This window comes from Chelonoidis abingdonii, chromosome 3 (genome assembly GCF_003597395.2).
Source record: "Chelonoidis abingdonii isolate Lonesome George chromosome 3, CheloAbing_2.0, whole genome shotgun sequence".
NCBI classification, from domain to species: Eukaryota; Metazoa; Chordata; order Testudines; family Testudinidae; genus Chelonoidis; species Chelonoidis abingdonii.
The window spans coordinates 108,272,760-108,289,993 of NC_133771.1; the positions used below are offsets into that span (position 1 = coordinate 108,272,760).

At 41.2% G+C, this 17,234-nt stretch overlaps 1 protein-coding gene across 3 annotated transcripts; it reads right to left on the reverse strand.

The window, feature by feature from the left end:
- Window positions 1-1,177: 1,177 nt before the first annotated feature.
- Window positions 1,178-16,469, reverse strand: MTFR2 (mitochondrial fission regulator 2). 3 transcript variants are annotated; one of them, XM_032770202.1, is made up of 9 exons: window positions 16,315-16,469; window positions 15,193-15,267; window positions 13,966-14,100; window positions 13,445-13,549; window positions 12,818-12,942; window positions 10,336-10,556; window positions 8,913-9,219; window positions 4,899-5,079; window positions 1,195-2,073 (listed from the first exon to the last, which is right to left on the reverse strand). In XM_032770202.1, the coding sequence occupies exons 2-9, from the start codon at window positions 15,253-15,255 to the stop codon at window positions 1,975-1,977; spliced, it is 1,236 nt and encodes a 411-aa protein (XP_032626093.1). In that variant the 5' UTR covers window positions 15,256-15,267; window positions 16,315-16,469; the 3' UTR covers window positions 1,195-1,974. The 3 variants fall into 3 exon arrangements, with proteins under 3 accessions (XP_032626099.1, XP_032626093.1, XP_032626114.1); XM_032770208.2 differs by lacking the exon at window positions 16,315-16,469 and having other exon boundaries at window positions 1,178-2,073; window positions 13,999-14,100; window positions 15,193-15,997; XM_032770223.2 differs by lacking the exons at window positions 13,966-14,100; window positions 16,315-16,469 and having other exon boundaries at window positions 15,193-15,789.
- Between the last annotated feature and the right edge of the window lie 765 nt (window positions 16,470-17,234).

Here is a 17,234-nt window from a genome sequence, read left to right on the forward strand (position 1 = left end):
TGTGTACTACCTTCTGATTTTTTCTTTTTTCTGATTTACTCTCCTCTTAGGTAGTGGGATGGAATCTGAAGAGTCAGAAGACTGAAAGCCCTCCATTGATGAGGTAATAACTGAAGATTTTAAAAATAGAGTATGTCTTCTATACTCAGTCCCACTGTTATGTTGATGAGAACTTTCATTATAGGTATTAGATACTTTTTGAGGAAGAGATGGTACAGAACTAGAAGTCTCTAATGGAAACTCAGGCTCCTAAGTTTCAGGGCGGATACAAATGAACCTTTTGGAGCTGTGAAATACTAATCAAAGAACATCTGCATTGACGGATCTGTAGCCTCTTCTACTTAATAGCCACTGCCAGGAGAAATGTTTTGATCACAAGGTTTCAACAAATATAGGACTTGGGCAGACTGTGATGGGTGTACTGGTGCAGAGGTAGATGGTGCTGGTAATTTCTTTCCCATGGACACAGTAAACTCATCTATCTGTTCTCTATGTCAACGTGGCACTGAAGGCTCTGGCATCAAGTTCTTCTGCATGGCTTCATTGATTCTTTTGAGGAAGCTCTTCTGCCTCCAGTCACTGGATTTAGTGAGTGGTGCTAGACAGTCCATGTCTCTCACTTCCCAGACAAAAGAGGGTCCCTCTCTGCTCTGAATGCATTTGAGAAGTCTTCTTGAGCTTAGAGAGACAACCCTGGGCACTGCAGCACTGGCAGGTTGAGTTTGCAGGGAAGAACTCGGTCTTCGTTCAGGATCTGAAATGTAAGATTTATGGGCCTCCTGCCTCTTCTAACTATGAACCAGAGGTCTGCTCACCCTACACAGGCTAGTGAGGCAGAAGCTGGGTGAAGCACAGAAACAAGGGGAACTAAGTCCACTTGGGAACTGAAGACTAGCACTGGCATATCTGCAGATAAAAAACTTGAAGAACCTCTCCCACTTTATAAATACCAAGCATACCTTATTGAATTTATGACTGATAGGTTCCCTCCCGCAATATTCTCGTAGGAAAGACAGATTATATTTTAGATCTACTTTTCCTCTTCTCATTGTCCATTAGAGGGCATGCTTGATTTAATAAAGTTGACCGAATCTTTTAAAACTGTGGCGGCAACAAGAAATTAAAAAAAACAACCTAAAACAATGAATTTGCAAATGATGTACAGGACAACAACACCTTCACTGACATAAAAGGGAAATTTATTTTATAAACTATGTACAAAACAACAAAATGTTGACCTAAAATATGGAAGCAAAAGGGAAAGACACCATAGTCAATGAATGTTTATTTACGTAATGATTTTAGACTATGCCTGTGAAAGCAGAAGTCTCTCCAGAGCCCTTTTTTGCTACAGAACGTAAATTTTTCTCATTGCAGGCAGTTAACACACAGTTCGTATCTGACTTAATTAAAACAAGGCAAGTACCATCACTACATAGTAAGGAGGACTTCTCTGTTGATCCAGAATAAGTTAAGAGATTATTTACACATGGAATACTGAGTTGCTTTAGGAAGCTATGATGAAGCTCAGGGAGACCTGCTACCCTCTCAGTGAGGGACAATATTATTATTGATTATATAGTACATACCTGCTTCACTAAAAACTTAATTTTCTGAGCTATTAATATTCTGTTTCCACACTCCCATGTATACTTCAGCCTCCACACAGAGAAACATCCAGTCTTTTTTATATGATCTGCTTCCCATTCAGAGTATCTAAAAAGTTATCTGCAAATATCTGATCTGCAGCTATAAAGTAATAAATGCCAATAAAGTATTTTTTATAAGCAGACAACACACTGACAAGCTTGGCTATTGGGACACTCAAATCAAAAGAGCTAGTTTTATAAACCATAGCTCCTGGGGCATGGGAGTAGTATATCCCAGTGTACACATTTTATGAAATTGTTCCTGAAATGGTCCTGCCACTCATAAGCATGCCAGTTGTTGGATTTTCCCACACAGCGCCACCAGTTAAATATGTACCCTTGCTTTTGCTGTTGACACCTGTGTTACTTCCTCAGCTTTTATGAGGCTGTTCTTTGAGTTTGGCTTCAAAATGTGACGTCCAACCTAAAAGAAAAAAATCAAAATAATTTTAATTCAGTAAAATGTCTAAGAATACTCAACAGGGAAAGAATAACATTTTCAACATAAAGATACTGCAGGGTGGAAGGGCTGTTGGAGTTTTCCCCAGCTGGGGAAAAATGAAACCCATAAATGTTTTGTGAAGTTGAAACAATGTACATGAACAATCACTTTCATATGTGTATTTACTCAAAAGAACATTCACATTGTTAAAAACAAAAAGATTGAAGTCCCCAGTCTAAATAAAAAGGCCTACCATTGCTTTTGTGGCTGACTTTAGATATAGATAAACTCAGCAACTTATTTTCTTTTTTAGCAGCAAAAAATTTTTGAATAGAGCAGTGCAGATATGTGCTCCCTCACACACAAGCAGTTGATGGACAAGCTGGTTGGACAACAGGTCTTAAAAGTTGACAAATTGAGTTCAATCGTCTTCCATTAACTTACTTTCACAGTTTTCCAACAATCTGACAACATTTTCTTGGATCAACCAGTTCTGTGACTTTTGTATTTGGGATCAATCATGTTGATTACTTAATGCAGGGGTTCTCAAACTGGGATTTGGGACCCCTGAGAGGGTCCTGAGCTCTCAGCCTCCACCCCAAACCCCGCTTTGCCTCCAACATTTATAATAGTGTTAAATACATAAAAAAGTGTTTTGAATTTATAAGGGGGGGGTCACACTCAGTGGCTTACCATGTAAAAGGGGTCACCAATACTAAAGTTTGAGAACCACTGACTTAATGGAATGGATCTGTAGTATCTCAGAAATAAAATGCAGATTTTGTCTCTGTAGTTCCAGTTTTTATTTTATTTAATCATCCTAAATTTTTATTGAGACTGCAACCATTGTATCTCTAATCTTGTTCAATTGTTTATAAATTTAACACTTAGCTGTACAGTTGAGTAAAATGCAGACTATTTTGATATTAAATTTTCCTCATGTTCAGTACAAATTTCAAAACACACACTTTTATGGTAGAAGACATAAATATAGACAGACAGTCTTCCTGAGACGACTTAGCTTCACTGGAAAAGTGGAACATCAACCCTTTCTTCAGTCAGCCAACCATGAATATGATGGTGGCTGCAACAGAATTTCTGATGTTCCACAACATACTTTGGAACTGTGTTAGATATTTTTCAAAATGAGGTTTAAAATAAGGTTGCTGAACATCAATACATTAAAGGTGAGATTCTGTAATGCACCTCTAAGAGGCACTACACAGAATTTGCAGGCCAAAAGAGGGCAGAAGGTGGTAGAGCAACTATACTGGGTTTAACACACTTTTGTGCTCTCCTAATCTTGAGCTACTCCAGTGGCTAGACAAGCCCTGACCTAACACAAAGCCCCCTGCGGGCTTGGCTAAGTTATATTAGCCTCTGCAGGCTGCTTTATGGGCAGAAATATTGCTCAGAATCTGTGCAGCACTCCCCCCCAACACAGCCCTCCTACCTACAGCACAGATCCTATTGCCAGTACTTACCAATGGTCCTACGGTATGTAGCCCCTTTACCCAGCATGGGGGGGGGGTGTGTGTGTGTGTGTGTGTGTGTGTGTGGGTGTGGGTGGGGGGGGGGTGTGGTGTGTGTGTGTCCCCAGAATTCTCTAATCTTTCATTGTATTTTAATTTTTTGAGCAAATGACATAGGTTTGTCAGACATCTCTCTACAGTCTTGGTTTTTAAAGATGAAAAATCAGTAATGCTAATGAGGAACACTTTCAATATATGCATGCTTGTAGTCATTATCAGGTCATTTCTCATGTTTGATCAATTATCTTGTTTAAATAGAAGTGTTGATTCTTTTAGCTCTTTTATTCTCTCTCGCTTGGAGCATCTAGTAGCATACATAGAAACTTAAATCAGTCCAGAAGAGTACATTTAAGGCAAAGAACTTCAATTGGTTATATCAAGTGTTCCTTTTGTGCTAGATAGAAGATAATGCTGATAGCATAAGGCACCTGCAACTTTCTTATCAAGTTCTAGACTTTGCCATAAACAACTTAAAGGTAATCACTAGCTGATCTTTGCCTTTTTGGGGGTGTTAAAGATTAACAGAAATTGCTCTTGAATGAAGCAGATGCTGGTGAACTGTGAAGTAATCAAATTATCATTGCTACTATGTTCTATTATGTTCATTGTTAACGTCTCACTCAGACTGATGTAATCTACTCTTCCACTTCAAGAGCAACTTTGACACTGAATAAAACCTTCCAAAGACCTGGCAGAAAAAGACTATCTCCATTTTTATCAGAACATGAGTCTTCTCTATCTTGCCACTTGACAATGAGTATATTTAACTTTAGAAGGAATTCTGTTTTCATTACTTCAGTCAGGTTAGTCACTTGATTTCTATCACTTCCTTTGATGATAGGTACGTTGAGTCACAAATTTACATGTTTGGTAACCAACTAGCTTTCACAGTACTGATTTCAGCTTTCACTTTTACACTAAGAATAAAAAACAAACACTTAGTGAAATCAACCCTAAGGACTGAAAAAAATAAGAGCTAGTCAAGCTTTCCTCTAGTCACATCATCAGATGTTTTGCCCTTTTTCCACAAATTTTAAGATTTTAACAAACTAAGCCGCTATCAGTTCACAGTTCCACTCTCTTCTCTTCAGTGTTCCATGATAGTTAATTCCACTGACAAGCCATGCCACTCACTCACTGGTACTCCATGATTCCAGCATCTCAAGACGACCAACATTCCCTGATAGCCTAATACTTGTATGTACATGATGGAAAGCATGATGAGGGATTTTTGTTTGAGTTTTTTAGGAAGTGAGAGAGTAAATAAGAGCTTACCAGAGGGGCTTCTGGACTGGAAAAGGGAGAGTTGTCACAAGATCGGTTTTCTTTGTCCAATGAATCATTGCCATTTTGATGTGCAAATTTCTGCTTTAGAGCCTGAGCTATTAGAGCTGCTGGATCCCACTGTGAACTCCGCCTTTTTCTTGGCTTAGGAAGAGGTGTACCACCAGGTGACCTACAAAGAGCAAAGACAAACTGTATTCAGCACATGAAAACTTAATGCTGGTCCTGGAGAATAATTATATTATCCTAGTGTGATCTAGACCCTAGACCAGCTTCACATACCATTCAGGTTATAGAAACATAACTTAGCAAGTAATATTGCTTGTTGTATTCTAAAATGGCTTACCATGACCGAATATGAATAAAAGAAAATGCAACAATAGTGAGAAAAAATCCCTGCCTACAGTCACAGCAAATACTTACGTTGTTCATAATATTTCTGATATTATTTCCTTATTCAGGTATTAGAATATTGTGGCAGGCCTATAAAAATACAATTTTAAAAAGAAGTCTCCATTATACTACCAGATACTGCCATATCAATTATGATCTGTCACAATGATCCCTTCTGGCCTCAGAATCTATGAATCAGGGGGAAAAAGCTAATTTAATGCTCACAAAGTACTTCACTGTCCCTATTTGTTTTCAGTTAAAACACTGGATCTTTGTTGATCTTTATAAAAAAACTCACAAAAAGCTGTAAAGTTTCTCAAAAGACTAATTTTTAACAGACCATATTACTTTACAATAATAAACTTGCAAATATATACATGTTCATCCAGTTAACCACACAAGGGCCCATTTGCAAACAAGGACACTTCAACAAAATATCCACAACCAGCAACTGGATGCTAAATTGGCACAGATGCATCAGTGGTTGGATTTGTTCTCAACTGTTCATCTGAACTTCCAAATGTGAAGTTAGAAACACTATTAAAATATCTATTTGAAAGCCCAGCCATTATTTATTAATCCAAAGCACTGAGTAAATCAGCCCTGATTTTTCACTGTACCTCAGCTCTGCCCACAAGTTCGTGCTCAAAGACTGCAGGTTTGCAAATGGAATTGAAAGTTTAATTTATAGCATTTGGAACTAGAAAGGGACTTTAGACACTGCAATGATTAACTTCTAGGCATCCTGCCACCCAGTGGAATTTACAGCAAAGTTAAGCTCTTCACGCATTGTATAGGAGAGTTATATAGTAAGAAAGGGATTCTCAGAAGCCAGCAAGCTGAGCAGGGAGATGCCTAAGCTAGCCAGAAGTGAAATACCAAGGAAAGTAATGGGCCTTTGGCCCAGATGCACAAAGGGAATTAGGAGTCTAACCCTCATTGATCTGGGCTTCACGTGCCAGAATGACTGGCCAAAGGAAGGCACCAATCTCTGCTTGGGATTCTCTGTAGTGAACCATCTCTTGGAGTTAGGCTCTTGAATGAGGTCAACCCTCTCCTGTGAAATATCAGACATTTCTCCACACCCACAGCCAAAAGGCCAGGGGTTAGGGAACTCGCCTTGTATACTGGAAACTGAAGTTCAAATCCCCACTCTGCCTGATTTGGACCAGGGACTTGAACCCAGGTTTTTCACATCCCAAGTGAGTGCCCAAACCACTGGGCATTCCGAATCAATCAGCCAGAAAGAAAAATTCCTGATCTGCTTGCCCCTGGCTGCCTTTTGTGTAGGTTAGGTGTGCTCAGTGCACACCTACCAGATCAGGCCCTCCAAGTGAGCTGATGGGGGGCGGAGGGGGAAAACACACCTAATGTGAGAATCCCGCTGGGGTTAGGTGTGCAAGAGGGCTCCCAGAAGCTCAGTTGATGCAGGGCAGTGTCAGGGCTTAGGCAGTTTGAGCACACCTACCAACAGAAACGTAGGTCCTTAAGGGATTTAGGTGCCTACAGGGTTAGGCAGCAACTGAGCAGTAGTTTTGAGAATGTTAGTGGTGGTGAAATGTTGGGCATAGGCTTCTAACTGCCTCCTTAGGAGCCTAAGCACTTTTGTAAATCTGGCTCCTAGTACTTATGTGGTGAAATCACATACTGAAGACACGTAAAGCCTTATTAAAATCTGCTATACTAGAAAATCTGCCCACAATTATTTGTGCCAGTTATTTCTAAATATGAAATTTAAACCCACATTTTTTAAAAAGGGCCTTTTAACAAACACTTGGTACGATATGCTCGGTGAAATCCTAGCCCAATTGACAACACTCACTGACTTGGACCAGAATTTCACCTTCTGTTCTTTGTTTTTATATATTATACATATATATACACACACACACACGTTTATATATATATAATCACACACACAAAATTTTTTCTTCAATAGTGATCTCTAAACAGACATTATCCTACTTCCTTAGAGTATATTTTTATTCCAGTTCAGTAAATGTGTTTATTTAGTTTCCTGTGTATCACATCTAATAGAGCAGTTTGGCTCCGAACACAGGATATCAGTCACACAAATATTTAATAATTATGTTTTGTAATCACATAAGTTTAGCATTTTGACCAAAACCATATAAAAATTAAAAATTATTTGTACCAAACTAAAGGACTTGGGTCTAGGTTCAGTAAAATCTTCAAACATTTATAATGCATGTGTATATTTTAACTGAAGACTTCAAAGTTAGAATTAATGTATTTTGGATGTACTGTTAGTTTTCCAATATTTCCCCAAGGAGTTGTCCTTTTACAATGAACTCAAAAGTTTGTTTGTTCAGATCTGTTTTTCTGCATGTTTAGCTGATTTTGTAAGTGAACTCCAAATAGCCCCAATCACAAAAAACAAAAACAGGAGACAAAAGATTGACCAACCTACGCAAGAGACTACAGTTTTAAATTAGACAATGCTTTGCTTTTGTATGTAGTATATTTTCACTTGATACTCTAGTCAGTGAAGATGTAGCACTCCTTAACGGAAAAATTGCCTGTTCAAAATCTCTCAGGGTACACCTACATGACAAAAAACCCCAAAACAGTGGCAGTTAGTGTCAGAGCCCATGTCGACTGGGGCAGGCTCGTGGGCCTTGTGCTAAAGGGCTATAAAAAGCAGACTAGAGATTCCCACTCAGGCTGGAGCCCAGGCCCTGAGACACAGCAAGGAAGGAGTGTCTCAGAGCCTGAGCAGAAGCATCTACACTTCTATTTTTATATGCTCCATAGTGCAAGCCTGAGTCAGCTGACACCGGTGTGAGACTCACTGCCCATGTGGGGGAGGGGAGTTTTGCTGTGTAGATGTAAGAATGGATCATAAACTAAATGAGTCAACAACGCAACACTGTTTTGCAAAAAAAGCAAATATTCTGGGATATATTAGCAGGAATGCTGTAAGTAAGACAAAAAGTAATTCTTCCGCTCTACTCTGTGCTGATTAAGCCTCAACTGGAGTAGTGTCTGCTGTTCTGGGCACCACATTTCAGGAAAGATGCGGACAAACTGGAGAAACCAGAGAAGAGCAACAAAAATGATTAAAGGTCTAGAAAACATGACTTACGAGGAAAGATTGGAAAAAAAAACTGGTTTGGTTAGTCTGGAGAAGAGAAGACAGAATGGGAATAGGATAACAGTTTTCAAGTACATAAAAAGTTGTTACAAGGAGGAGGGAGAAAAATTGTTCTTAACCTCTGAGGATAGGGTAAGAAGCAATAGGCTTAAATTGCAGCAAAGGCAGTTTATGTTGTACATTAGGAAAAACTTCCTGTCAGGGTAGTTAAGCACTGGAATAAATTGCCTGGGGAGGTTGTGGAATCTCTGTCATTGGAGATTTTTAACAGTAGGTTAGACAAACACCTGTCAGGGATAGTCAGATAATACTTAGCCCTGCCTTAAGTGAAGGGAACTCAAAGACCTCTCGAGGATCCTTTCAGTCCTATGATTCTATTATCTCAGACAGTTGTCAGGAGGACCTGTCCATTAAAAAGGTTTTCACACAGCATTATCTGCTGCTCCCTAGATACTGTGGTGTTGGCATATTTTTGGCTTACATTTAAATCAACTTACTTCTCAATAGTTCGCAGTCGGATTTTGTTTATATCTTTCAAAACATCCATCATACTAAGAACACCCTGGGTCTTCTGGTGTTCAGTTTTGTCCACAGTTGTTGAGCTGGTCTTACTTGCAGCACGACGTTGTTTAATAAGTTCAATTGCCGAATTACTGGCATCAAAGCCAGATGGTGCTATAGAGGGAAGTGGGGGAGGTGGAGGGATTACAAAGTGATCTGATGCGGTGAACAATGGAGTAGAAGTCATTTCTGGCACTGGGAAAGAACCACTTGGAATGCCAAATGAATTCAAGACATCCGAACCTATCAAAGAAAATAAGTATTTTTTTTTAATTAAGAGAACACATTGCTAATATTTGAAAGTTTGAGAAGATCAAGCCAAGTCCAAGGTGTCTGAGCTATACTGCAAGATCCTAATCTGGGAAGGACTGTTTTTTCTTAAAACGTCAAACACCTAGCACAACATGGTGCTACCAGAAATAATTACATAAAAAGAAAGAAAGAAAGAAAAACTGTTAAGCGAAAGTTATTTAGGTTTCAAAATCAAGCACTCAAAATTTAGGAAATGCCAGATTTAAGATGTCTGTGCAACCTTAAATCTGTCCATTTGTACATCCAGCCTGTGCACTGAACGAGCAGGGATCCTGTTGGGGAAAAGCCATATGTGGCCACCTAATTAAAAAGAATATCATAATGCATACAAACAGGCCTCAACTGGTCTCTCCCTCCACCTGCACAATTCTCATTGATACAGTAGCTCCCAGGCATACCCAGTGCAGAGCGTGTTGCTGTTGAGACATGGGTCCAGCTCTTTAGAATGTTTTGTTCAGTTATTTTGGCAGCATACATACAATTGTACTAAGTATAAGAAAAATGGTAATTAACAGTTTATAACTCAGCTAAACCTATACAGAATGCCACAAGACCAAGAAAAACCCTCTAACCCAAGGGCCTTTCCCCTGCCGCATTATGAAGACTTGCTACAAACAATTTAGATGTTAAAAGCAAAAAAAAAGTCAGACGAATCTTTTATAATGCAGAGTGCTAGGCAGGCTAAATATAGCGTTGCTCCTTGCTCACCCTTATAATACAAAGGGTGAAGCTATCGAATTGGTGGCCCAGGCACTCCCCCAGGTGACACTGCAGAATGACACACACTTTTGTGGGCTTCACCAGAAAAAAAAGATGATTTGGTTTAACTCCATTGAAGGTGATGAACTGTCCACAAAGTGAGGAGAGTGAAAAAAAATTAAATTTATGAATATAAGAGACAGACAAAAACAATCCTGCATTTAAAATACTTTTCACTTAATTCACAGAAATTTAGATAAAAAGTAAATCATGGGATAAGTACTACAGGAATAAAACAAAGGAAAGCTCAAAGTTTAAAGACTGCAGTATAAACAAAAACAAGTGTACCTGATTGATTATTATTTCTTGATCCTTGCACTGCAACAATTGCAGCAATCTGGGCACGAAGAAGGGTTAACTCATTTTCAAGTGCAGAAATTTTTTTAATTGCTTCTTCATTCACAAGATTTTCTTTCTCAGTTCTACTTTTTAGAACAGTTGGCAAGGAAACTATAGCTGGAGATACATCATGGTCAACTGTAATTATTTCCTTTCCCCTTGATTCAGCCCTAAAAAATAAAAATGTAACTTTCAAAAGTTTCAACTGAATAGTAACAATTTCATGCCCCTCACAGGGAAAAGAACTAGGTTAAAAATGCATTTTTTAAGTTATTGGCAGAATAAATTGAAGTTATGAAACACCACTGACAATGACATTACGTTTTAATGTTTAAGAGCTTCATCTCTTTCACAAGCCATTTTGCATTACATTGTTTTATAAGCACTGAATTTTGCATTTTAAGTATTACATTTTTTTTAAAAGGTTATCAAGTTTATCACCAACAAGAAAAAAAAAACCCTTGAAAATGCACTATTTAGAATACTTGGGTAATTTACTCAGGAGCAGACATTGACCATTACACAATGGTTATGCTGAATAATTGGGTTGTAAAAAGAGGGAACAAAGAGCACTTTCTGCCTAGATACAATCAGGAACAGGGCAGCCATAAATTTAGATGCATGAACAAGGAAGTGAAATGGACGTAGAAGGTGATGAGACACACCCAGCTAGGATTCCCAAGAGTGTTAGTAGTCCCAGAAGCATATGGGTTCAGGGACAAGGCAGCTGCACTGCACAGAATACTAGACACACATTGTAGCGCTTATGGCAGATAATTAGAAAACATTAAACGTATATAAACTGATAATGTGTCACCTGTTTGAATAGATAGCCTGAAATAAAACCTAAAATGGTGTGACCTGTTTCATTCATCTCAATCAGGGCCCAGTGGATTTTCCAGACAAGGAATCTGGCATTTTTCCCCAAGATGCCATGGAATTCATCATTTTGTTTTAGGCAGGCATGTAATGTTTTGTCTTCTGTCTCCCTGCCCTAGCAGGATCTACCTGCAGTTTTCTCTTGCTCTCCAGGTTACCCAAAAAGGAGAAGTTAATTTGGATTACAGTGCATGCTCCCTTTAAGTATTCCATTGACCCAGAGCTGGAGTTCATCTTGCAGTTAGAATGGGGAAACTATATGAGTAGGCTGATGAATGAGGAAGCCTGGAGAACAACACAGTAAAGACCCAAGAAACTGGGGAGATAAGCCACGAAAGCTGGCTACAAGCTCCTCTTTTCTTTGGCAGTTAGGTCCCATTTACTGCATAGCATACATAGCTCTGTGTGTAGCTGTCTGAGAAAGTCACATGATCACCTACTGAGCCATTTCTAATAACTAAATTGCCAGATCATAAAAATTATTCTCTTTTTCTATGATTTGTGCAATTCTCTCAGTTTTTGTAGTACAGAGGCAATGTGACATCACTAACAGCTCAAATATTGTGGTAAGAAGAGGCATTAGAACTGTAAGATTTCTTCTAACTCCAAAAAAGCAAAACATACCAGCCAATTCTGATCTCCCTATTTCATCTTGTAGTTTCACACCAACAAACAAGATCGGCAGAAGACAAACCCATGTAATACAAAAACTAGATTTGCAATATCCAATAAAAATACCAAATGTTAATTGAGCTGTGGGTTAGTTGTCTGAGCACACTAAACAGCATAACTATATTCTAGCTCTGAAATAACCACTTCCTCTGTGACCTTGGATAAAAGTCATTTAAAAGGGACACGGTCAATTAATAATTTTAAAGTTAAAACTTCATCTGCCATGCCTGCCCAAGTGCCACAACAATATTTGTTGTTTTACAAATTACATTTTAGTAATTATCTTCCTTTTGGGCTGCATGAAAGCAGAAAAAAATTAAATGGAAGAAGAAATGGTGAAACAGCCTATACACAAGGCAAACAAACTTTTAAAAGACTTAAAACTTTTCTTTCAGTTATTGTTAACAGCAATGGGTAAAAATTTAACAAGACTGATTTTGAGTTAACAGGAACCTTTTAATATTTCTGTCCCAGTATTCTCATCTACAAAAAGGGGATAATGTTCATTACCCAAAAATAAGAGGTTAGAGGTGATAATCTCATGGAGTGTTAGGATTAGATTCCATCAACATTCACCCCAGCCTCAAATGCTTTGTGAATGAAAACACAACATGCAAGTGCCAGGAACATTCCTGGCACTGTATATAATAAAGGGAGGAAAGAACTCCAAGTCTGGGACTCCTTCAATCTATGTGTATGCTATATAATGCTAGCTAAAGGGTAGGCAAGAATTGCTGGGGGGGGAAAAAAATCAAGAGAAAGAGGTAACTTCTAAAGTGTCAATTTTGCTAGGGCCCAGAAAGGCTTAGACAATTGCCAGTATCACAGGCTATAGAACCTGAATCATTCCTACCAAAATAAGCACAGAGCCTTTACTTGCCTAAATCTAGCAAAAGATTCTCCCTCATCATTTACCACCCTCAGAATATCACCAAGAGAAGGAACTACAGGGTTTGGAGTTGTACTTTGTTCGTCATAATCCAAAGAATTCCGGTCTTGGACCATCTAAAAGAAAAGAAAGAAGTCAGCCCTCTGCAAAGTAAAGAATTTGAGTTACACAAATGAGGATGTGAAGGGCAGTGGGGTTCGGGGGCTGGAGGGTAAGGAGGTCAGGGGGTACAGGAAAGGGGGTTCAGGGAGGCACAGAGGGGTGCAGCAGAGGAGAGATGGGGTAGCGGGGCTCTGGGGGGCTGAGGGGGGATGTCACGGGAGTACAGGAAAGGGGGTTCAAGGAGGCACAGAGGGGTGCAGCAGAGGAGCGGAGGGGCAGTGGGGCTTGGGGAGGCGGAAGGGAGGGCGGGAAGTGGGTTCAGGGAGGCACAGTTGCACAATAAAACTTCCTCAAATAAGAGGGACTCAGTATTAGATAAGTGAAAGATACTGAACAGAAAAGATGCAGTATACCATAATCATGAAAGATAAAAAGATTAGGAAAGCCACTGTTAAATTTAACAGGAGACTTCTTGCTTAAATAATTAAATGTTAAGAGTAGCAATAACCCACTCACCTGAAAATGAGGTCTTGGACAAGGTTCTAAAGAAAGAACTGTCCCAAGTCTACGAACAATGCTTCGCGTAGATCCATATTCCTTACTTTGCCAAGCTGCTATAATCTAAAAGTTAAACAAAAGAAATCTGGGTTTTTAACTCAATGGAACAAAAATTTATATTTTTCAAAATCATAAAGAAGTCGTACCATATGTGATCTGACCGTTACATACTTAGATTGGTCTACAAAAATGTTTGCTATCTTAATGGATTTTGGGTTCAGAAATGGCCTCAGGAGGATCTCTCTTCCTAGACCAGTTTTTAAGTTTCTGTGATGTACATGGTGATGTGTCAGGACATTCTACATGAAAACCAATAGGGGATGAAACTAACTACCCTTCTAGACAGGAGGGTATCTAGAAGGTCTGTTGGAGAACAAAGGCTTGACCCAGAACAAATGAGTCAATATAGCCTGTATCTGGATACACACACCACTGCTAGCAAAAATAGGTGGGGAAAGCATAAAAAAAGTTTAAGATACCTTCACCTGACATTTCCTTATGATAGCATATACCTGCTGAAAGTGCCTTCTTGAGAAGGGGGTTGAAGGAAGACATGTTTCAATCATATGGCCAATGCTGCTGTTGTCTATATGAGCTTCCCACCTTGGTATGAACTGCCAAAAGAAAAGGCTACTGTCAAACCAGAGAACTTTAAACAAAAAAACAAAACAAAAGTTAGTCAGTGTAACCCTGGCCAGGTCTACACTACGCAGTAAAATCGATTTTAGATACGCAATTTCAGCTACGAGAATAGCGTAGCTGAAGTCAAATATCTAAAATCGATTTACTCACCCGTCTTCACCGCGCGGGATCGATGTCCGCGGCTCGCCATGTCGATTCCGGAACTCCATTGGGGTTGGTGGAGTTCCGGAATCGATATAAGCGCGCTCAGGGATCGATATATCCCGTCTAGATCAGACGCGATATATCGATCCCCGAGCAATCGATTTTAACGCGCCGATACGGCGCGTAGTCTAGACGTGCCCCCTGTCTACACTAGCACTTTTCCTATAGTTAGTCTAGCACTAGTGCAGTTCCACCAGTAGCAACAGTGCTATAGAACAGGTAGTGATATTTTTACTACCACATCATTTAAGTCTGCACATAGATCTGAGAAATGCTGAGCAAACATAAGTTCTTTGAGGTTAAAACTTGTGGCGCTACAATTAGTGCTGGACATTTTCAGTGTAATACACACCAAAAAGAGTTGAATAACAGTCTGACACATTAGGTTCTCTTAGCATTATGGTCCTGATCCAAAGATGGTGAGTCCCTGTGATCTCTATTGAAATCCATAGGAGCTGTATGTACACAGCACCTCCCATGATAAGGGTCTATAAAATATGGAATTAATTGCTATTTGGAAGTCTTTACACGCTAGTTAATATATGAAGGCAAAATGTAACAGACAAGTAAAATCATCAGATGGGCCTTATGGCTTGTCTACAGCAGGAAGTTTATTACCAGAATAATTATACCACTATAGTGAAATGTACACATAGGGGTTACTGGTATGTGTACAAATTATGCTATTATCCCAGGAACATATTACCCCTTATTGCAGCACACATCCCTCATTCACCACCAGCACACATGGACAGAAATCTAATACAACACACACCTTCACCTATCCTCACTCATGCTTACCAGACAACCATGAACACGAGCAGCAAACCGATGGATCAGCACTAGTAATATCAGTTTACCTGATCAGCTGGTACACCAAAATATTCTAGAAGTTGCCTTATGAGATTCAGCAGCAGAGCCATTTACAGAGCAGTCGGAGAATTCAAAAGCTGGTTATAAACATTAGTTTCATATATATCCCAGAAGAGTTCAGGATACCCTTTCTACAGCTGCAAATAGAAGACAGCATCACCTCAAGACAAGAGAAAAACTCCTGCTCAGACTTCTGCATACACGAAGGGTTTACTTCTACTGCCACTGACCACAGTGAGAACAGATTCAAGCCCCAAGGCAGCTGAAAAGCCAGAACACCAAATGCTGGACCCCTAAATATACATTCATCACTTGAGACCCAGTGATCTTAGTCCTGAATCTTGTTTTAAAATCAGCAATATTTGAATAAGGAACGTTCCATTGTGTTAGATGCAATTGGAAGGCCTCTCTCCTCTAATGATTTACCAACAGTTTCCTTTTTAAAGAAATTGGAAATTTTGGTAATGGAAAAGCTGCTCAGAAGTACTGTGAAATGTGGTTACTTTTACTGAATTCATAAAAGCCCCCCCGGGGTTTGTTTACTAGCGAAGAACAGGAAGCTCTCACCGAGCCCGCCTGAGGACTAGACTTTATTCTGTACGGAGGCGTTGTGTGAATGAGGTGCCCCGACACTGGCTCAACACGACAGCTCCGCCAGGCAGGGTTGTCAAGTCGCGCTGTGAGCTCAGCCAGGCCGGTCCCTGGGGCCCGACTGAGTGAACAGGCCGGTGTCAGAACGGGCTGCAAGGCGCTTGCGGCCCAGCTCGGTGAGATCGCCAGGCCCGCCCAGCCGCGCCCTGAGGGGACGGGCACCCACACGCCTAGGGCCGGGCCACTGCTCCCTACACGAACGAACCCGGCCCCGCTCCAGAGCGGGAACAGCTAGACCGCCGGGGCGCCCAACGCCGCCACGTCACACAGCCCCCGCCCCCCATCGGCTCTGGCCCGGGGACCCCGCCAAGAGCAGACCCCTAAATAACCCGCAACTCAGCGCCAGCGCCGCCGCCACGTCCCCTTCAACGGTTACAGCTCCCGCCCGCGAGCCCGGCAAGGGGACTGACGCCAGGCGCGTGACGTGACGTGACGTGTGCGGCCCCCTCCCCTCTTACTCAGGCTCGCGCTCCTCCAGGCCTCACGAGGTCCTTCCCGAGGCCCCCGCCCCTCCCTCACCTCGGCACTACGCCGCTGCCAAATCAAATCAAAACTAGCGCCTCGCAAGGCCGATTGGGTAGAGTGGATGGGGGCGTGACGCAGAAATCGAACCAACAAGGGCTAGGGGCGTGGCAGAAAGCGAGGGTTGTATAGCTGAACCAATAGGAAAGCGCGGGGAGGAGGGTGTTCCGCTCGCTGAGGCTGGGGCGCTCTCCTGCCTCGGTCGAACCCGGTAAGTTACTCTAGGAGGGACGCGGGTTCCGCGCCCGCGCTGCTGCTACGCGCCGCCGCAGTCAGCGAGCCTGCCCTGGCAGCCGCTGTCCGCCGCGGGGCGGTGTCCGGGAGCGGCTGCCCGCTGTGCCGCGCTGCCGTCGGAGCCGGGGGGGGAACGGCGCGGTTAGGGAGTCAAGCACAACGTTAGGCACCAGGCACGTGCGTGTGTGAGCCACTTTCGGGCCACCTTCCTTATTAAAAGGGGAGCGGGAACTTAATCCAGTCCCTCTGGAATGTCTTTGCTGCCGGTTACAAGACACGTTACTGGAGCTGGCATTTATATGCATAACTTCTGCAGTTTGCTTTGTGCATTTCCTGGCACTTCGCATACAGAAAAGTTCAGCGTTTCTTTTGTATAGTCAGATTCCCCGGTTCCTGACGTGTGAGTACTTCATACAGCAGCCCAGGAGAGAAAAAGACAATCACACGTCATTGGCACACCAGTGAGACACAACTAATCTTAGGAGAAAGGACGGGTGAGGCAGGGGTTGGGAGTTGAGCAGTACCTGAAACTACTTTTATCTCATTTTTAAAAACTAACTTTCAAATTGATGTCCCTCTGAGTTCATACTAGTGAGGGTGGGGGAAGCAAGTAGGATCCCTT